This window comes from Mya arenaria, chromosome 5, assembly GCF_026914265.1.
Source record: "Mya arenaria isolate MELC-2E11 chromosome 5, ASM2691426v1".
Classification (NCBI taxonomy): domain Eukaryota; kingdom Metazoa; phylum Mollusca; class Bivalvia; order Myida; family Myidae; genus Mya; species Mya arenaria.
Window position 1 is genome coordinate 79,148,455 of NC_069126.1, and position 23,977 is coordinate 79,172,431.

Consider the following 23,977-nt stretch of genomic DNA (forward strand, 5'->3'; position numbering starts at 1 on the left):
TTACAACACATTAAAGTTATGGCGTAACCCCCATAGTAAAGTCAACCAGAATCAATTGAGTGTGATGATGCAATGCAATCACATGACCATGATGACGTCGATGGATTCTATTTATAGCATCGGATTCTCATTGTTTATTTAGTTGAATCCAATTGCAGTAATGCTGTAAATACCTTTTGATAAGTAAAAACTATTTATTTATTCCAAATTTGTTATTAGTTATTCATTAATTATTCGAAATAGAAAAAAATAACAGCAAAATAAACACTAGGTCACATGGGTATTTTCTGAAAATCTTGTAGTCACGTGATTAAATTTGGACACAACTATGACCTAGATAAGGAATGCTTGTAATAGGATTTATTAAAATGCTAAATCAACTATCTTTAAAGCGTTTTTTTTGGTTTTGAAAATGAGTTTGTGAACTACATTTTACTTCATTTACCCAAGGATACAGCTATTTTGTCTGTACAATGCATACAAGTGAAATAACAGCGTGACATAAAAATGTCACGACTTCTGGTAGGGTTTGGATACGGCGTTCTCTTCAGCGAACACGTCCAAAAAGGTAATATATAACGTGTTCGCTGAAGTTCTTTAGCTAGCCGCACTGACACTAGGGGTCTGGAATTATGTTCTTCGAAAACAAGTGTTCCTTTAAAATACTACAATGGGTCCTTATTCTACAGTGCATTATGGACTCGAAACGATTGCCTTCATAGTCATAGGTTAGTAGGTTTGATATTTGATAAAGTGTGGATAGTCGTGACTTAAAAATCGACACAGTTTCAGACTCTCGGATATAAGAAGGAAGAACGTTCCATAAGGCAATAGTGGATGGGATGAATGACTTTGCGAAAACCTGTGTATTACAAAAGCAATTTCTTGTAGAAGCAGAATTCCGTATATTATAGGATGTACCATTCTGTACTCGGGACGAGAGTTGAAAGGAATGTTGGTGTCATGGAATTTATCATCTTATAGAACAGTGTGAGTCTATGTTGCTCTCAGCGTGACCTAAGTGATTTAAGCCAAGCCTCTTTATAAAGGTTATCAGAATTAACAAGCTTAGTGACATTAGAGATAATTCTGGGTGCTTCTAACTGAACTTGTTCGAGTAGATTTTCATCTCGAAGGGTGAGGTTTCCCCATACAATGTCACTATATTCAAGAGTCGGCCTTATAAACGTCTTGTACATTATTTAAAGAGACGTCCTGTCTAGGACGAACTTGGGTGATCTAAGAGCATGTACTCTCGTCCAAGCCTCCTCTACAATAGCTAGAATATGGTTTTGCCAGGAGCCGTCATTTGAAAAAGTGAACACAAGATGTTTGTGCGAGGTTACCTCTTGTATGTGATTTCCATTCATTAAGACAGGAGGATGAAGTGGTTTGTTATGTTTACGTGATATGGTAAGGGATTCTGTTTGTGTGGATTAAATAAAACTAACCATTGCGCAGCCCATTAGGAGATTTTTTTGGATATCCCCGTTCAGAGATACAGAAGCAGTAACAGGGTCATCAACAACCACGTAAAAGCTTGTATCGTCGGCGAATAGACGTATTCCGGATTTAATTAGATCAACAATGTCATTAATTAAGACAATAAATAGTAATGGTCCAAGTTAAGAAAGACGTTGATATCGTATGATACGCTCAACATCGACGGCGTGGCCATGCGGGAATAGGTGGAAGAAGTGGTGGAGTTTTATTATTAAATATGTGATTAATAAGCTCTGCAATTATGTGAAAATATAACTTTAACTTCATTATGTTATTCTTAACCAGTACTTCCATTTCCATACTGCTTCTAATACGGCGATACTATTGTGCTTTAAACAAACACATATTTATATCTTAAATAACAATACTCTACTTCATAACTTGGTAATATAATATAAAATGAATGCTTATTTTTGCACTTTCCATGTTCACACATTTGCAATATATATTTAATTCAATGTGTTTAGACGATAAATTTATGTTTAAGTCTTAATAAACGTCTGTTCTGTTCTGTTTTGTTTTTCTTAATAAACTGTGTCAGTTAATTATTTTCATTAATATAATCACTTTAGATCATATTACACATTCATAGAGTACATGATAAGTAATGAAATCTTCACATTAGTGTTTTAATTATTCTGTATTTCTGTTTAACATAAACGATTTGTCATTCTTTTCCTTATAATAAGAACCATAACTAATTCAAAAAAGTTTTTTTTATTTATGTTCGTGATATTCATAATTGATATTCAAATTTTAATTCAGCACGTGGAGTTGATTTGTCATTCTTTTCATTTTTGTTAAAAGTGGCAAGAATATAGACACATGCATTTTTATCTTCATTCAGAATACTAAGGCCACACAATAGAATGATATTCACTGGTCTAGCTGAGACATCGTTCATACTTCGATTCTCCCATATGTTTCCCAGCCCATGCCGGTCAAATACAGTTTTTTTATCTGGATGGCCAAATGTTCAACCTTAAACGATCCACTATCAACTGTACCTTTTTAGCATTGAATATGATTTATAGCATATTTATTTTAGGCTTTTTTTGTATCCAGTTGATCATTAAAATATGTTTCTGTTTATACAAATTATTAACATGATTTGATCTTTTCGACAAAAGTAGACACATAATAAATAGACAACACAACACGACGCGAACATCAGCAAAGAAGATTATATTCAACAATACTGCGATTTTTTTAAACTTAAAATGTCAACATGGCCCGGTAGACAAAACAAAATTGAACACACAAAGTTGACTTATCATTATTACCAAAACAATCATGACACGTGTGTTAATTTTCAAGTTGCTTTTTGGAGTGTTTTGTTTGACTTAAATCACTGTATGCACCTGGGACGTCGGTATAATGTCGCTGTACGCTGTTGTATCTCCTGCAAATGTGCAAAACATTACATGATACCAATTAAGTAATGAAAACTACGCGAACAGTCAGTCAAAATGATATCTAATATATTAATGTAGGAATTCGAGTTATTTACAAGATCAACTTCTTAGAAAACAATAATAAATTAGTCTATTACGTATATCATCATCATCAATCCACACGAAATACATATCGCAAAATGAGGAAAGCTCGTATTCCACAGCTGTGCAATACGGCCGTTTTTCACTTTGCTGACGTTATATAACATACGCATCACTGCGCGATGTTAAAAACGTCATAAAACAAAATAGTGCGTCATTAAAATGGGCATTCATTATGAGAACATTTAGGTGATTCACTCATCCACTCCCTAATCAAAACGCTGTTCCAATAAACATATTTTATTAAATTTATACAGTAAAACAGTAACTAATAAACAGTATCAACAATTATATATGTTACCTGTTTAAACACTCCTGTAGTATGATAGTGGCTCTGCACTACTACTTCATCATGTCTGATCTCTTTGACCTGAAAGAAAAGGTGGAGTTCAATATAGGAATCACAAAGAACAACTTTCTCTGTTTTATCTTAAGAAAAACGATGTCCACCAGTATATTACCATTAAAAACATTCTGATAATACATATATTTATAGGCCTAATAAAAGTTGTTTGTTTTCACTAACCCGACCGTCCCTATTTGTTTCCTCCCGACACTAAACTTTTTTGCGTGTTTTGATCGGTATTTCTGCTTTCAGACGAAATTGCGAAAAATGCAGCACGTTTAGGTATTTTAGTCATAAGGAACAAAAAGTGCTAGTACATTAAATCGGATGAAGGAAGTGGTGCTGGCTTTCACACGTCGAATACGACCATAGGTTAATAACCACATTTTAGTAAAAAATGTTATGATTAAAGGGAACTACTTTTTATGCGCAGTCATCCATAGATGCTTGCGTGTATATTCTATCTTGTAAATGTTCAGCTTCATTTCTTCCCCACAAGACGTCTAGTATCTGACTTTAAAAAACAACAACCCATCCCTCCCTTCCGCCCTACTTTATTATTATTATCATTTTATTATTATTATTATTATTATAATTATTATTATTATTACTATTATTCTTATTATTCTTATTATTATTATTATTATTATTATTATTATTATTATTATTATTGTTGTTCTCAATTTGCAACTTATATGTGTCATTAAATGCCTTGTTTAAATGTATTACGGGAGTTGGGCCGCGACGTTTAAAACTTTCTGTTGTTTACTTATTAAATTTTATTCAAAGTCGTGTCTTTGTCTTTGGAATACACGATTAATTTACTGGCTGTAAATAGCTATTTCGGCATTGACAATAATATATATATATATGCTGGTTTATGTAGAACAAAATAAAAACAAATTGTTTCTTAAATAATCCTTGCAAACGCGCACAGGCGTTAACTTGCGACGATTGTAACATTAATGACATTCTTGCGAATGGATAAGCAACAATCGGACAATGCATGGTATCACAAACTGAAATCAAATTAATGATTTGTTTCGGGGTCCATTCAAAACTTATTAGCCCTTTTATCACTATTACAGAGATTAGATTATCAATGAGGCTTTCAATGCAGACCTTGAGTTATCTTCATTGTGCAAAATTGCGTGTTAATTAGTCTTTCATATCCAAATTTGTCTGTAGAAATAAGCATTGGATATTTCTATAGAATGATATGAGTCACATCTGGTCTAAAACATAGCTGATCGGCATGGACAAAAAACAACAACATATATTTGTTCTTATAAATCGAGATACTTACTTAGTTCATCATAAAACTCTGTTTCCTTTGTCATGGACAGGGTCTCATACGTCTGAGCTGCATTGTATCCAGGATCGGCAGCACCGTGTCTGGAATATTGACAATATACTTCTTTTGTAATATTCTACTGAATTACTTTACTTTACTTAATGATTTAGGTTACGTGACCTAACCATAAAGTCTGTTACAAAATATATTTTCAATCTATGATTTATTTATCCTCGTAGCGTTTAGACCATAAAACCGTTAGAGCAAATACCGAGCTTCTAGAACGATACAAACTCTGTTGCAAAAGAGAGTATTCACTTCTTCTTTTTTTAGAAATCTCCGATTTAAAAACAACAACAGTGATCTGCCGTGTGAAAATATTTCGTAAATGGAATAGTACATCAAATTGCAACTTTGAAAAACACTTATCTCCATTTTGAGGATCATTTTTTATAAATATAAGTCATTTAAAAAACACATGGTATTAATTATATACTGCTCAACTTTTTATATGAAACATTAAACACTTTTCTTAGAAACAATATGATAAAATGACGAAAACGTAAGTGAACAAGTTCTATTACAACATAATATATTTTTATACATATGATCATTTGTCGTATTTAACTGATAAATGCTGTCTGACATTCCAAAAAATATTTCATGCAATGAACAAAAGGTAATGTATAATATGTATTGCATTCGAAAACTATCATTAACCTTTATGATTTTGAATTAAGTTTCATATTTAAAAAAAACTGAAACAGATTTGATCGTGATTCGAACATATATGTTTGACGATACTTTCACAGCAACTGGAAAAATTACGCACATAAAATTTTACGCCTATTTACAGACTTTAAAATAAGGGCACAAAGACCACCAAAGCAACTACAAATTGGCTCAAGGAACTATATACATGAGTTCGATGTAATTTTCGTACAATCTATTCATACATTTAGCTTAGGATACCGCATCGTGTTGCCCCTAACAGGGGAATGATACATTTTGGTTTTATGCATTACATTGATGTCATAAAGTTTGTCTGCACGGCATTTTGATGACATTTCCCTAAAAGTATTGGTATTATGCCTAGTTGTGCTTCAATATAGGTACGTTTTGTTTGCGTTCTCTTACATTGTTATTGCGATTTCATTTACCTTATATATATAAAAAATAGAGATTTGTTAGTCCGCTCGACATTTTCAAAATTGAAGAAGAGAATTTTATGAAACATCCACGGAAAGATTAGTTCAAGGGATTTCTGTTTATTTAGATCGGTAAAATCTGATCGGGTATTTATTACACAGGGTAACGACCCTTTTATCTTTAAAATCGATTGCACTCTTGTCAATTGCACGTGATTTTCGGTGCATAATCGCATGAATGACTTTTTACATTAGCATAGTGACTCAATATTAAGAGTAGATGTGCGTTACATCAAACGAATTTTAATCGCATCCATGAAGGCAACCTGGAGGCCATATTGGATCTGTCACAATTTTGGAGCGAACGTTTACAGTTCAAGCTGCATCTTCTTGATTCTTCAAATAAATAGTTGCAATTATATTGAGTTGTTTAACATAAGCAATATTTTTATGATCGGATTCAAGATGTCCGAACGGAGTCCAATATTGGATTTTGCATTAACATTATTTTTAATATTCATTAATCTCTTCTTTACTTGATTAAATTTCAAAGCAATACAATAACTTTATTTAATTTCCATTTAACATCAATTGATTTTAAGTATGCCAAAACATAGATATGTGTCCAAATGTTATGCGATGTTGAAATATTTGGATACGGTTGGTTATGTGAATTGGGTAACCCACTTAAGAAAACATTTATTTTCAAATGGCTTTCATTGGTTATGTTTGGGAAGCCCAATTTATTACCAATAAAAAATGCTTTATGGAACATACTTACAACGACTTAAAGATCAATATGTTCAGTCATGGCGTAGCATTTGTATAAATAGTGCCAAATTGCAAGCTTATATCGGCTTTAAATCCAATTTTGAGACTAAAGCGTATGTAAATTGTATTTGTGATAGAAAATTTCGGAACGTTTATGCTCGTTTTCGAGCTTCAGCTCATACGCTAGCAATTGAACGTGGCCATTATATGAATGTTGAAAGACAGTTAAGGTTTTGTCCTTATTGTAAAGATGTTGTAGAGACAGAATATCATTTTCTTTTGGTGTGTCCTTTATATGATTATATTAGACAAGAATATATAGAAAGAAAATATTATGAGAACCCAAATATAATTAAGTTTAATATATTGATGTCTTGTAATATTGAAAATGTTGTGAAAATAAACTGTACACTATTTATACACAGCTTTGGAAAAGAGAAATTCACTTTTCCAGGAATAAACATTACATACTTGTTACAAGTTTTGACTGTTAGTACATCGTATTGTATATATAAGTTGTCAATGTCATTGTATCAAAATGTACTTTTTCTATGTTTTGACAGATACTATTATTTTATCCATGCTCACTAATTTGCACAAGTAGCTTTTTTATGTATGTATTGTATGATGTTTGCATGGGCTGGTGGCATTCTAGCAAATAAACTGTTTGTTTGAATGAGTTTAACTAAACAGCACAATTGTTCAGCAAGAACTGGCAAAAACTCACTGACAATCAACATCAGTGAGTTTTACTTAAATGTCGTTGGGCATATTATCGGCATGTTTAGCTTGGATAGCTTGTCATTGAGTTAAAAATATCTCATTTATTTTAACATAGTGTACAAAAAACTACAAATATATTCACTGATAATTCAGGCATGCTAACAATTATATGATTTTTATTTGTATCTTTACGCGCATACGTATACACAATCACACACGCGCCCGCGTACGCACACACGCTTACACACGTTCGGGGTTACATAAACTCACTCTCACATATTCTGCCAATCTTCCGAGCTTAAAGTCCTCTAATGGATTGTTCGGGGCTAAGTATTGTGGTTAGTAATATAAGAAATAATAATAAAGAAAAGCTGCTTGTATATGATGTGTCTTTCAAAACTGATTAGTACGTTATCTCAGATTGCCGAATTTACTGCGTGTTTTTTTTTAAAAAATCGAGGTTTAAAACTTGCCATTTTCTCTCGTAGGATTCATATTTTACTTTTAAACAGCGCGATTTGCGATTGATTTTTTTTCAATATCAAATACAGCTTATATTAGTTAAAAGTCGTAAGAGTATTATTATATGTCACATAAATCATATAAACTTTCATTTACATAAATAAGAAGTAACATATGAATGTGTATTTTCGATTACCCTGAATACATAGTTATTGAGTTATGAGTTTTATGTTCATATATTTCATTATGCGAGTCGTTATATTTATGAAATGCTTGTTTGGTTTGCATACGCGGGCGTTTGAAATATGTTTTGCCAAGAAAACAATCCCTATTTTTCTTTCTAACATTTTAAACGAAAACCTTATCATCTTAGGGAAGCTTATATAATAATGGTTTGCTGAAAGGTACTTAAATGCACATATCGCATTTTAACAAATATGAACCATGTCTAGTTTGGCACATTTATAATTTGCTTATATCATGTCACATTTTTGGTTGCCTGAAAATACTTTGCATTGCAATGCAAGCGTGAAAAATATATATTTTTTTTAACTTAGACATTTTTTAACGTATGGCTGATACTGCCTAAGGGGTGAGGGTAAATCTGAAAACAATACGAGCCACATCGCGCGATGTTTGGCCTTTTGACATAAATATAACAAATGAAACAATCATTAATAAAAAGGGCCAAAATAATGGGGGGGGGGGGGTTTCCTTTAAAGGTTCGTCATTGGTGCATCATTTTCTCGACAATTTATGATCATTGGTTTCATATGTTTCCATAGCAACCATAGATTTCGTCCCGACATATTTTAAATGCATTAATAGTCTGTGATTAAAACGGTCAAATGTATAAAAACAAATACAAAAAAATAATCATCATTTTTATCTTAATTAATGTTCCTTAATAATTTTGTGTTAAGAAAAAAAATCAAATTATAAGCTAGTTGTAATATTGATACGTTTTTTTGTACGTCCTTTGAAAAGTGTGCTTTCGTAACGACGTCATGTGTATGACGTCAAATTCAGTGTTCAAATTGCGCAATACATGGTCTCACTTGTAAGCACGTATCTTACGCAATTTCAGTGATATCATCTGAAATTTCATTTAATTCAAAAACCATAAAACATTATAAGAGCTACTATATGTACGAAGGCCCAAAATCGCGCGATGCGGCTTATACAAAATAGTCAAAGACATATATTATTCTTACTTTTGATACGTTATCTTAAAGCAAGTAAACGAAATAATTTATGGAAATTTTACCGCGTTCTTATATTAAGATCGAATTAGGACTTATATTGGATACCATATTTGAAAAGTTCGTCGGGACAACGTACGCATATTTAGTTCAGATGCATACTTCCATCTAAATTATAGTTGATGTCGATATTGTTTTACATGAGTCACGTGTATCGTAAAATTATCACTTCACATTATTTTTTTTAAAGTATCGGGTATTATAATTTGCACACTTATATTGAGTAAATGAGCTGATTTATGATTATTCTTCAATATATACAACTATACAATAGAAATATTTTAACTCGATCAGTTTACTCATTGAATAATCAATAAATTAGACATTTTTATTTTTTGGATAACACTATGTATTTTTCGTACTTACAATGCTGTATCATTTCATATATGTCAATGAATCAATAAGCACTTACGTATCCATTATATGGTCTCTTTGGGTGTCCTCATGTAGATCTGAAAAAAAATAAAATGAAATGACTCTAAATTATAATCACATCCTTGTAAATGTAAATTCCTTTACAAGAACATTAAATAGTAAATTAAATGTTGTCACATCATGTGTATGTAGGACAACCATTTTAAAGCTTATCAGTTAAAAGGTCAGAGGGACGTTGCAGTATATATTGGATTTGCCGTAATCTGGATATACGTGTTTATACATACATTTTACATAATGTAACAATTCCTAGCCTCGCACGTTGGGCTAGTGTTCCAACACAAAAACAACCTAAAATAATTATATTACACTTTAAAATAACAGTTTTACCTTCCAACTTAGCTTGCTTAACTACGCAGACACAAGTGTACTTTCTTCTAATGGCGAATACAATGACTATCACCAGAACTAGTGCTGCGACTATCCCTCCAACAGTTCCTCCTATGACACGGCCGACACCTGTTTGAGGTGTAGCTTCTAGATACATCGAACATGGAATGTAAAAGCATACTTGTACGTACTACACATCCTATACTCATTATGTAGGAAATATGCCATTTATCATCAAAAAATAAATAAATTATTATTTTACCAATAATGAAATGGATTGTGGTTTTAATTTGCTTGACTTGCTAGCCTTTCCTCAACACTGCTGCAATTTGCAATTTAATGTTAACCATTGATGAACAACAAAACCAATGGCGCCACTGAACTTGATAGGCGAACATATTTATGTACGTATATCTATCTATACGACAAAGATATGTATTTAAATCCTAAAACAGAAATAATCACACATACGGGAAGAAACAAACGCGGATATCCGTGGATTCCTTTTGAAATAAAAGTTTTGAAAATTATAGTTGTTTAAAAAGAGTTGTAAGGAATAACCATTAAATGGAATAGGTGAAACTTCATTTTCACAAAATTGCTTCTAACGGTTTTTTTTATTGTACTAATATGTTGAATATTTGAGCAAGCTAAACAATTAGGAAGTAGATCGATTGATAACAACACACACTTTGAAATTGAACTTATTAAAGTACATGTATTACTAAAATGTGTAGATTCAGATATACTTGCTCGGAGTCATTATTATTATGAAGGACTTATAATTAAGCTAATTATTAAAATCTTCCGCTTGTAACAGAAACTGTGGAAATTACTTGAAAGAAATATAACTTGTTAGATAATCTTTTTTATCTTAAATTTATTGTTAAGAGATTCCAAAGCACCAACACTAACTTGACCGAAACTCGACTAACCATTTGGCACTGATACTCACAAACGAAATAAATAAAATAATACGAAATATTTCTTGCTTCTTTACCTTTGTTCAATTCCATTACTTCGAATGTTGTTTTAAATACAACAGGTTCTGCAGCGCCAATACCATTCAAAGCAACAAGTCTAGCTGAGTATATTCCTTGAACTAGGTTTGTAAGATTGACTTGATATCTTCCAGTGTATTTCATATACTTTGAATCCGTTTCTCGAATATTGGTAATGTTTACCCAAGAACCTTCGGGGTAAAGCGACGCCTGCAAAACAAATGTTTGTTCACGTCCTCCATTGTAACCCTTTTTCCATTCAAACGTAACAGTGTTGTCCTTTGAGGTCAGATTCAGCTCTGTTGGAGGTGATGGTTTTGCTGAAAAAAATACACACAACCTTCTGTTTTGAATTAGGTTTATATTGTGAAAATGGTGCATTATATGTATTTTTTATTCAGTTCACAAGTATTTTATTTCCAATAATAATGAACTTAAAATGTTCAGCGAATTTGAAATAGTAAAATACGTTTTATTCATTCATGACATCATTTTAAATGTATTTACTGCAAAGGCTACCGCTACCACTATCATTACCACTACCTCTTATACTACTACTGCTACAATAATAATAATACATATGATACTAAAAAGGCTCTTTCATAAACGACTATAATATGAACACAGCATCGACACTACTTCAGTATAAAAATGTCTAAAAAGGCTCTTTTATAAACGACTTTAATATGAACACAGCATCGACACTACTTCACTATAAAAATGTTTAAAACAAATCCATACTTGCAGCCGTAACATGGATGCTGAAATTCGATGTATCTATACTATTGGTAATCTGTATGTTGTATATCCCAAACTCTTCTTCGGACAAGTCGGTGATAATCATTTTTAAAACGTTTCCAGTCAGCGTGACTTGTTTTCCGTAGAACAAAGCATTAACAAAGTCTTTCTTATTTTGTAAAGTATATTTTCCATTCGTCGAAACTGGTTTTCCACCTTTTCGTATCACAGTGTAGGTGGTGTATTCAGGAACGCTAACAAAGGGAATGGTTACGATGATGTTTCCTGATGGTTCTCCGGCGAAGTTTGTTTCTTTCACAAAAAACTTTGGAGATGCTGGAAACAGGGGAGTAATAAAAATGTTCACGTTTACTGAACAACATACATCTGTTTGATAGTTCATAGTTGTCATTTCCGATTAATAAAGACATCAAGGTATAGTTCGCGTACATGATCCGACAAACACAGTAATATATCCTTTTTCATGATTTAACTTTTTTTCTTACAATGTCAAAGAAAAACAGATGAAATTATCTTGTGAAAATAACTACAAATCTTGAAAAATGAAAAATAGCCTGAAGAAAAAAAAAATGTATTGTGGGACATTTTCATGTTCGTTTTTCATACACATAATGAAGATACGGCTGAAACAAACTCACGATCACTTATTACATCGATGATGAATGTGTAGACGAACGTGAAATGATCGGCGAAATAAAGCAGTCAGTTTTGTGCTTAGCATAAAAGAGAAAAAACTAGCTTAAGGTATGCAGACATAAGATTGAATGACAGTGCACGGAATAAGGCCACGCATTTCTGGAAAAGGGTTGTAGTAGCACGTTTTATCAGTGGGTTTAGTTATATTATACATCGTTATTGCATGCAGTGTGATAGAGGTTTAATACATTAAGGATCAGTTTTGACGGTAATTCATTTTATTTATTGTCCATACAATTTCGTTACAATGCAGACGACACTGATGCCTACAATCACCAGTAGATATCGATTTGGCCAAACAATATAACTCCAATATGACATTTTTAATTTCTAGATATACAAAGTTTGAAATGCACCAAACGATGCACTGTTTAAATTATTCACGAAACAGAGAAAATTAAAGAAACGGGCAGGGATGGAAGTGGACAGGTTATGTCAGTTGTAGAATTAGGTTTGCTCTTTTCATACAGAAAAAAAGAGCTTCTAATTTATCTAAGAATAGATGTATTGACATAGTATTTAATAGTATAAAAAGCATTAACATACGTTTGTCTGTATATTATGGTTTTAAATTTAAAACATGTGGAAAATTGTCACGTATTTTGTATCGGCATTTCAATTACTACGTCTTACAATATCCAAGTGTGGGTATACAGTTTAAGTTTAGGTCACCAGCATAAAGTCATGAGGCATTAACTCCCAAGTAATAATTCAGCGTTGCATCTCCTTTAAGCTTTTGAAGAAATCATATATGGATTGTATAAACAATAACTTTTATAGCAATGCTGAATTCCAAATAAATTAACTTGTCAAATTAGATCCAATGAACATACTTCACAATACCTCGGACAGTGATCCTTTTCGATGCTGTCTGAATGAGTTGTTTGTTGACACCAATGATCCCATTATGAACGTTGCAAGTATAAATCCCGGTATCTTGAAGTTGGAGGGATGTGATGTTGACAGATATAGTATCCCTAACCCCAGGGCTTTCCGCGTGACTATTTGAGATCACGACATCACCAACAAGCTGCACAAAGCCCGTGTAGTTGTACACAGCTGGTACGCCTGTTGCCTTGCAGCGAAGATTAAGCGGGTTGTTTTCAGTCAATATAGTAGTCGACTGGCTAATTACCACATCAGGAGCATCTGCACAAAAAACAAAGCTACACATATGGATCTGTTTTATAACAGTTAAACATTTAAGTGACACAAATGATCTCAATTTGTTGTATGTTGCACTTAATACAAACAACTTGTTTTTTTCTGACAAATACCAATTTAACAGTGTAACACAAAATATCATGCTAAAACTGGCTGCATATCACAAACTTCATATACTGGTTGGCATTTCTCTTAAAATTCATGACACTGGCTCCCAAACTTCTCGAGCTATTGATGACACAAGCGTCCATGCTTTATATGCAAGTATAACTAAGTCTGCAATTTTAACTAAGTCAAGGGAAAAACCTCTGTTCTTACTTGGCGCAGTGACAAAACGCATGGTGCACATTTTCACATAATGGTAAACATTCCTGTAAGAGTACATGACTTTTAAACGATATGAGACACGCCCGAAAAATATGCCATATTTTCATGAAGTAAAAAATCATAACAAGATAGCATAAGTCATAAGTAAGCAATTGCCTTTTAAATTATACAAACAAATGTATGGGGTCAACAGCCCTCGAAACAATTGCCTGTATTAAGCGACGCAACTCCACATGCCGCATTTTAGAATATTTTCTTTACGCTCACTAATGTATTTTTGGAGATATGCGCGACACAATATTTTGTGGTGGACGAACAGACGACGAATGAACAGATAAACAGGCATGGGCACAAATATATGATCCCCTCCCAAAATATCACAAAAGGTTGGCGTCATATACACTCATACTAGCACATAAATGAGAATTTGACATAACAAATATGTTTATTACGCAGTTCTGTATATTGTAGTACAGTTAAAATAGACAAAAACGCGCAGAATATTAAAAATAACATCTTATTATCGTAACTGGAAAGCTTTAGAATATAGGACCACTTGCTCCGACTTGTTCCAATTGGCTAATAATTTAACTAAACTTAACTCAAAACACGTTTAATGAAGTAAATTTTGCATACAACAAACACGTTTCATTTTAGTTTAAACTTTATTTATTTTACTGCAATTTTGTAGAAAGCTATATGAGTTTAATATTTTAATATACTCTCCTCGACATGATGTTGCACGAGAGTGTTCTCTTGTTTTCTGGGGGAAACCGGAATATCGGGAGAAAACCGACTTGTCCGGCCTAGTAACTACCAACAAAACTCACATTCACCAAGGCCAGGAATCATACCTGTGTCGCCTTTGTAAAAAAGAGAGATTGCTAACCATTGTACAACCATTCTTTGCCAATTTTTATAATTGAGGCCAAACTCGTTTTATTTCTTACAATAAAGCATGTCAATGTCAATTATTTAACAAAACATTTTTCCCATGAGTATTTAACACAAAGTGAATTTTAACCGTTAGACCACGCTCACTCTAATCCAACAAATTGGTTTTCGCTATATCTATTTTATTCATATCAGTATTTATATCTATAAAACTCCTTAAACACGATTTTCCATACGAAATGGATCGCTTTTGATTTGAAAACTTTTCTGTATTTTTTCTCAGCTTCGCCTAAAATTGTGGAGCGATTTCCTTATTAAATTTGTATGATTTCAATAAACCTTTTTTTATCAAAATTCCAGAAATATATCAAGATTAAATCTTTGACCGTTCATAAATATGTTCCTTTCTCCTTCTCACCCTGTTTTCATGAGCTAAGCAGTAATTGGCAATAAGTCGAACACCATGCGTATTTGGCAAATATAATCTCCCCAAAATATCAAGCATAAAACAATATTATTTCTATTTTAGAGTGTTGATAAACCATAATGTATATTTTATATCAATAAAGTCTGTTTCAAAAATTGTATTAGACCAGTGACTCTATACTTATCATAATAATTGTCGAATTGTAATCGAAATTACGTGAAAGTGCGTTAATGGAATAGCAACAACTCGGGCATCTCCGGTAAATTCGAAATATAAACCTCAAGCTTTGCGAAAATAACCAAGAGTGATCAGTAGCACGTATTGAAGAATTTTCTCTTTTACTGTATTGACTTCTTACCGCCCAATCGCCCCCTCCCACATTCTGACTCCATTTGCTCATACGTTCAATTGCATATCATGAGTTGAATATTTTAAGTTTTGCATTCAATACATATGTGTTCAATTTGCATTATCAATTGCTCTCATCAAACAAGTGATTTGTCAACTGTACCTCACATATGCGCAATACAACTCGAATTGCGATTTAGACATATATAAAAATGTATGGTCCAACAGAGTTATAACACTTACATTCGACAATCAACATCAAAGACGTCTCGTTTTGTTTCTTGTATTCTGTGCCGTTGTTTTCTGAGACGCATATATATAGTCCAGTTTTGTCCCTGGTACCTATTCCAAGTGCAAGTGTGCCATTATGCTGTATTGTAACATTTGCAGCGTTCATCCACTTCTGATTACATCCAGGCCAACAGTCGGAAGTACATTCGAATCTTTGGACTTCTTCCCCTTCCCACACAGTGAACGGGGAAGCAATGTTTAAAAGTGGTCTGTCCGGGCCATCTGCAAGAAGATTTATACGTGGACATGATTTCCTGTAATACAACATAATAAGCACTTACGTACATGGATTACATTTCGAACCGTTTTCAATGATAAATGAAGTTTTTTTTGTTAAACATATCTATGAACATACACATTCGTCTTCATACAATCTATGTGTCGACAATGATTTTGTGTCTTTCTTGACATTCGTAGATTTCCCTATTAGTCCATCTTTAACAGTTACGGCTAAAATTGGCAGCTGAATTGTAATAAATTGTAGGCGTGTCCTGTAAGTGTCAATCAGACCGTTAACGAACGTGTCAGAGGGGCCTCCCGCCGGTGCTTGGTAAAAGTGGTAAATGTTCACTTTCTCATTTTAAGTTCATGTTATCATGGTGCCAGTTTCTTGAGCCAAAATGAAATCATCATCCAAGACATTATATCATTTTAAAAGATAATAATCGATAAAAATGATATTTTAATCGCTTAAATTAATGTTCGCAGTGATCAGTGATTTGCGTTTTAATGTGAATGTTGTTTTGTTATTTGTATCTTATCAAATACAAAACAATGTTTTCACCTAGATAAAAATTAATGTTTAAATTATTTTCGAGGTTAAACCCTTGTAATAAACACTTTTAAATTCGCTTGAAACGTCAATATAGTTATAATTACGGTTCCCTTTCGAGACTTTCATCCAAATTTTAGATTTATTAACCTTGAATTTAAAATGTTGTTTGTGTTTCATAAAGCCATCGTCTTATATTCAAAGCCTTCCGATAGGTAAGGTCAGTAGTTTCTCCGCATATTTATTGTAATAACATAGCACAGACAGTGAATGATGGCTGGTATATACTTATATACAGATATTCTATGTCTGGTAACTTACTGACAGTTGAATGTGCACAATAAAGTATAATGTTTCAATGCAAATATATTTGAGGACGAGTTTGTTGACAGTTCCTGTTTAATAAGCGTTATAATTAAATGCAAACACATATAATGAGTAACAATGATTGTTTTTGATTTATTGGATCCTTTTGGTTTTTATTTGAAATGCATACATGGTTCACATTTTAATATGTTTTGTTATTTAATAATGGTATAAAGCTGCTTGTAGTGAGCTAAACGAGAACGCATCAATGACGGTTTGGTGTATGTGTCAATCGTCTGTGGGTGCGGGAATAGGCGAGTTCCACCTGTTTTGGCTTGTTAGAGCTTAACTTGGCCACACATTGAGAGATGGCGTGTCCTTACAATACCAATGCCTATAGGTCAAGGTCACACTTGAACCATAACATTTTAATATCATCGGGCTTGACATTGTTGGCGATTCTCAGGCAAACATCTAGATTTCATTATCATTTACATTTCAAATGAAACTGATGAATAGCTGTAACCTTCTTTATAGAGTGCATGACCTGTCCTCCCAGCCTATTCGGTAATACTACACACTTCTTATAACAAAGATGAACCCATTTTTACCAGCTAAATCTTTAAATATTGATCCCATTCAACATACGAATTTCATAATGATATGTACAAAACCATATTCATTCAGAAAAGTATCAATTTGGTGTTCGGCCTGTCTTTTAACGTCCCATTTGTTAACATACTGTTAATGAACGTCACGTGCTCTTATATTTTGAGCTAGGCTGGATAAATACTTGAGTTATTATTGTCATACAGTTTAAGAATGTATTTGCATTAAAAATACAATGGTTACATCTCCTTTTTATTTGAAGTACCACTATCCCGCTCCAGTTCGGGATGTTTTGGTGGTCATCCAGTAAATAAAGCAGCGTGCCGTTTTAATTTGACTTACTAGATTTTTGAACACCGCAAAATATTTCCTTAGCATTTCAAAAGCTCGGGGAAAATAACACGGGCTAGTTAAAACCCCAGTTTTTTTTTTGCAAAACCGTGCGGGGGACCGAAATTCGTGAGTCCACATGACTAACTTCTTAACACATTTCGCACACGATAAACATAGAAATCTTATCTTAACAGATGTACTGAAGGTTGTCATTAAATCATGATTAACTAAGTACTGTATAAAGTTGATGATTATACTATATAACTCAAATTAACGACAAAATGTTATAACATTCAGGTACGAATACATTTCTAATGTTGATCAATTGATTGTGATGTTTCTAATTTATCATCATCATGTGCAGCTTTATAACGCATGCTCTTATGCGTGCACTGTCTATGAACAGTTTGTAATTGTATTATGACTTACATTTGTTACGTGTTTCTGAAGATATATTACCGTAATTTTAATTCCTTATTTCTGCATTATTTATAGGGATGTGTACTTGTAAGTCAGTACTTGTTAAAAAGTGACGGAAATAATATGAAAGCATGATTATCATATGGCATTCGACAATATTATTTATATATTGATTTTATTTGATTGATACATGCATTGTATATTTCGGTTGTGTATAAATTTATTGACTTTTAGCTTTAATTATAATCAAAAGGCTTTTTAAATAGGGTATAAAAAAAGAGCATACATACACAGAACGTTGAAGGTAAATCCCAAGCTCTCAGGCGAAGTGTATCCGTTTGTAACGACTTCAGCTGCCGAACATTTTAATACAATGGTGCTGTCCGTCTTCTGCACATTGGAGATAGCGAGTTGGTGTCTGGAAGTAGAATATGTGTAGCGCGCCGAGGTTGGGTTGGTTTGGTCATCTATTGTCCATTCGTAGGACAAACTGAGCCCATGGTTTAACGGTGTGGTTGTGGAGGAACTTCTGCAGGTGACAATGACGCTCTCCCCGACGAAAGGGTTCTTGTTTGACGAAACTGTAGGCCGGTTTGGTGATCCTCCACACAAGAAAAGCATTGACAATACAACATCAAAACAGCCATGTCTATTTACATCATTAATTGACACTCTCACAGCATTTAAAGAAGAAAACAAAAAGATAATTAACCACTCAGCGTTATGTATGTGACTTGTACTTGGTCATACCGAATAAGTACCGTGCATTTTTGTTTTATGAGAAGAACATTAGTTTAACATCTGTAAGATAATATAAATAACACATAATTCAGTTCATTTCAGTATTAAAAGTAACAACGAATATTTGTTGCTCGGTTTCTTTCAGTTCTCTCTTTGCTGCACACTTATTTACATTTCACTCAACAGAGAGCGCGCAGATTAATGAGTGCCAATGGTTATCGCGCATAGTTTTTTAACGACAGCGATTGCAGAACTATGCACCGTGTTTTAAATACAAAACGACGCAAAATGATGCGAACCGCAAATCAACTTTCTAACATAGAACCCGACACAAAATGAAGCCATAAAAAACGTAGGAATTTACCACGAATGTTGACGATTTCAACTGCAATAATTCTTACAAATTTGTTATCATTGGTCTGCCAATTTATTGTAACTGTCTTATTGCTAATATTCAATTTCATATTATACCTGAAAATATCAATTAATTAGTTAATATAAATTACTCGAAATGCTACATTTTCAAAATGTTTTTCATGAAAATAAAGCTGCAAAACCATTGATTTCGAAAGAAGTATTAGTCAAATCGTACTCCAGTTTTTGTCAATCTTTTGATGATTTGATCAAGCTGATCAATTTTGCACACAAACTATGTCTGCTCCTAATATCCGAACGGCATATATTTGAAAACTGCTGCTTTCGACAGTGGAATTAAGGTGTACATTTGATAAAAAACATAGTTGGTTAAGTTCTACAGGCATTCGGTGGAAATGATATATATCTCATACAATATTCAATGCTATTTACTAAGTTAGTTTCCATGAAGGTACATACCTAGTACATAAAGTGTTGTGCAAGCCTTTGCATCGTTGGTAATGACAGCAATGAGTTTATAGGTTCCTGCTGACGCTTTCTGTACATTAGAGAGTGTGATGGAAAAGTCGCCGTTGGCAGCATTTCCAGTGAACGTGCAGTCTGCAGGCGCGCATGGCTCTTGCTGCACAACCTCTCCGTTATAGAATGCAGTGGTCATGAAATTCTTGTCGTCCTTCCAAAGTTGGTAGTTAACCAAGCCGTGAGTGTTTACAGATGTGGTCAACGTTAGTTTTATAGGGTCATTTTCCCTTCCAAATAGTCTAGGAGAACTTGCTGGACATGACCATCCCGATTCTGAAATATATTTTTTTGTATTAAATTACGACCCTAGATTACTCAATGAACGTATTTTACGTTATTCGTTTTATAATATATAGCCATGATGCTCATATGTTCTTTTTGTACTTATACAGCGACTAAAATAACCTTACTAATTGATAATATAAATATAGTTGTTTATATATTTTCTGCTTACAAAACAATTTTCTTTCAATATTGATTGAGGTCGCAACGGTTCACTATCTGACAATTTACATTAGTGCAAACCCATATTTTTACATTTCTTAAGCGTTTTATGGTACACGACATCTAACTTCTGTAAGCAAATGCATCTGCTTAATGGAAGTGCACATGTTCTAGATTACATGATATTATTTTACTCAAGAGTTGCGGCTGTTTTCCTAACAAGCGAAATCCTGAATGCCACTTAAATTTATAACGGAATGCTGAATATTGTTTAAGTTTAATTATTTGATACTGTTTAATTTTGTGATTTCATATAAAAACTGGCTTCTCTGCCTACATGATTCATAAACCACTGCGATATTCTGATATCTTTTCATTACTTTATTTCAGTTTTGTCCTTTGTAATTGGCACGTGTAAATTGAGGTTCAATATATTTTATAGAATAGGGATAAATAGATAGGTATTATATATATTATATATTACTTGTTTCGACTAGTGTTATGTTGTTCATTATTGACCACACTGGGTGGTGCTGTGAAAACCAATCCAAGATCACATCTCTTTCAAACAGAGTAGACACTGTCGTTTTTCGAAACAGGAGCTACATCGTCGGCGTCATCATCAATGCAACCACCGTCTCAGGATACCGCCAGTCGAGCCAACATAGCCAACAAGGATAGAGGGGTAATGACATTTGCCTCAGAGATATAAAAGCGCACTTAACTTGCTTCGAAAAATACTGAAGTTGGTGACACTCTACATAATATCAAAGCTGAATATAAATCTGTCAGGCTTGAAATTCATGATATAGGCAACCCTCCTGCCAAATGTGATTGCCTCTAAGGACAATCCAGTAAGAACTAGAAATTTGAGGATAATAAGGAAGAAATGAGTGGGTAGTGATCGACAAGTAAGACAGTTTATAAAGTTTAACTTTGGACTTTCGAGTTTAAACCATGTATAAATATAAAGGGCACAACGTATGCAACACAATGGCCCAAGCCAACATTAGTTAATTTCTAGGTCATCATTTCTGTCTTTAGCATCTATACTGTCAAAATGTCAAAGCGTTTATTTTCATTGCAGCTTTATTACCGTTACCCTGCAGGTGTCGATAAAGTCGGTATAGATAGAATGAGAATAGATGGAACAATCAATCGCTTTAGCATATGTTTAGAATGGCCCTAAGACTTGAAAAATAATTATCAACGGAGCTGCCTTTTGCTAAACTAATCTGACTTGGTTCCATCAAAGATCAGTCGAATTTAACCCTAGGTCAACCGCTAATGGCAAATTTAAGTACTGTCCAAAAAATGTTTAATCACCTTGTTTACTCAAAAGGGTTTGGCCTAGCTAACGTCACTGACACTATTGATTGAAATGCTCCTTTTTGTGGCGATAGCCAGTAAAGTATCTTCATTATTGTCACGTGTGGTAAGAGGTATCCCATGAAGTGATTAAACTATTAAGGGGAATTAAGAAACACGTTCGAAATGGTCAACTGCAATTGGGGACAATTTGGAAGTATAAAACCCTCCTCCGGAGATTGATAGTTGGTTAGGCAGTCAGCCTGGTTAAGATCTGAGAGTCAGCATTGCTCTGTTATAATATGACAAAATAATTGACAATGAAGAAATAAATTATTGCTAACAATAATCTTGGTCTCATCAAACGTGGTTGTTTGAACGGCATCGTATATAGGTCGTAAATTGAAGTGAGAGTGTTACACGTACGGACAGTAGCAATTCAGACAAATGGCCCATTAGCATTACGATTTAACGTTATAAGTATCGATAATCTGTTTTAAAAACAAAAACATCCAAACAAATGTTTCACAATCAGTAACCCTTTCCAGACGCGAGGAGTTTACCAACGAGAATAATTTTATGGTCATAGGTTTGAATTTGGCAAGAAAACATTAGAGGCCCGAACTTGGGGTCAATATGCTTCAATGGGCTTTGACAGACTAATTATCGAATGATATCATCACAAAAAATATATCCAGATGTACATTATTTTTCAAATTTGTGTACTGAGGATTTTGAAGTATGCTTTATATTTATAGAATTTTTTTTGTACACATAACATGCATAACACACACACACACACACACACACACACACACACACACACACACACACACACACACACACACACACACACACACACACAGCAGACATATTTGTTGACGTTGTTGAAAATTATACATGCCTAACAGGTTATGATGCTAGTATTATTGCTTACCATATTGCTTCTTTTAATATTGTTAACAAATGCAAGCGTTTTCAATGTGGCATTGCGCGTTTAGTCGGACAATTGACCAAATTGGTCTAAATTTGCATTTTCAAAGATAAAGAGCTGTACAATTATGTGAACTTAATATGTCGGCAAGATACCGAATATTTCGTACACGATTAGCCAGTATAAATGTAAATATGGATATGAAGGTAATTGTTTTTGCCTTATTCGTTAATGTTGCTGCTCAATATTTGTTTTAAAATATATTAGACTATAGTTGAAGTAAAAGTTTATAAAGATTATTCTACTAAGGTTTATACAACTTCAAATAATCAGCCACTGTAAGATGAAAAGTGTGGTGATGATGATACATAATTTACAATTCTCTAGACTAGTGCGTTGCTATAAAAAAAACATGATTATATATCTGTCTGAGGATTTTTTCAAAATGCTTGTTTTTATTAAAAATAAATTAAGTCAGTAGACTAAAAGATATAAGTTAGAATTGACGGATTAAAAACCTAAAAAAATGAAATTGCTAAAAGGTGGCCCGGTAATAATAAACAGGAACCCCTGATATATGGCCGAACTTTTTTCGAAGTATATATTTAAAGATAATCGTCTGAATCACATTGGTTAAGTCCAGAGTGCTGCACAATAACTGATTTAACGATTTTCATTTAAATTATTACATTATTGCACCCAAGTAATTTTAATATCAGTGTATAAACTATGTTGCTTATATTTACGTCTAAATTTCCTTGGACGAAAGCATAAATAAAACTTACTGCATAATTCGATGTTTGGTATACATTCGTGTATTCTCAAAATACAGGGACCACTAACGGACACATCATAATTGGCTAGTGAGAGTTTTTTTATGACTTTTGTATCACAAACGGGCCTATTTAGAAAATAGATTCCAAAGAAAGGACGTTCCTAAATGATCTAAATACGTTCCTAAATGATCTAAATGAGTTACGTAGCCTATTGTACACTTATCATTTATGCATTGCTACATGCTGGAGTCATTTTGACGATTTCTTTGCCGATGAAAGTGTTATTATCGTTGGATGGATGCTTATTAGCTATTTCAATCCGAATGCAGTTTGCTCAATAATTAAAATCTGACATATTTGCGCAATTTTTTTTTTTAAATTTATCATCATTATCAAACCACACTGTCTTCATTATCAACACATTAAATATACACCAGATAAGCAATGTACCCAATTCAGCTTTGCCATACACACAAACGGTAATGTTCGATAAAAAAATCACACTTCTATTGAATTTTCGTAAGCAAAATGCACTTCATGGCGTTTCATTTTTACCTCATCTGGCATCCATCATGTTTTAATTATATATTCCTATTCAACATTCCGATCAGTATGATGTGTAAGGGAATGCTAATATTTTTGGTTTAATTGGAGATACTACTTGTTGATCATGCATTTAAAGTGACACACTTATTCAAAA

The 23,977-nt window shown here is 33.2% G+C and overlaps 1 protein-coding gene across 2 annotated transcripts in view; it reads right to left on the bottom strand.

Annotated features, from left to right (window-relative positions):
* The window catches only part of LOC128234640 (nephrin-like), a 79,432-nt gene that overhangs the window by 54,917 nt on the left and 538 nt on the right, over positions 1–23,977 (bottom strand). Inside the window, exons 2-12 of one of the 2 annotated variants that reach the window (XM_052949003.1) lie at positions 19,753–20,088; positions 18,468–18,779; positions 15,690–15,959; positions 13,130–13,435; positions 11,573–11,905; positions 10,831–11,151; positions 9,831–9,977; positions 9,478–9,517; positions 4,712–4,800; positions 3,361–3,429; positions 2,674–2,905 (exon numbers count right to left, since the gene is read on the bottom strand). In XM_052949003.1, the coding sequence (XP_052804963.1) occupies positions 3,410–3,429; positions 4,712–4,800; positions 9,478–9,517; positions 9,831–9,977; positions 10,831–11,151; positions 11,573–11,905; positions 13,130–13,435; positions 15,690–15,959; positions 18,468–18,779; positions 19,753–20,088 (2,174 nt within the window). In that variant the 3' untranslated portion in view covers positions 2,674–2,905; positions 3,361–3,409. Of the gene's footprint in view, positions 1–2,673; positions 2,906–3,360; positions 3,430–4,711; positions 4,801–9,477; positions 9,518–9,830; positions 9,978–10,830; positions 11,152–11,572; positions 11,906–13,129; positions 13,436–15,689; positions 15,960–18,467; positions 18,780–19,752; positions 20,089–23,977 lie in introns of those variants that run through there. The other variant, XM_052949004.1, reaches the window with a different exon arrangement.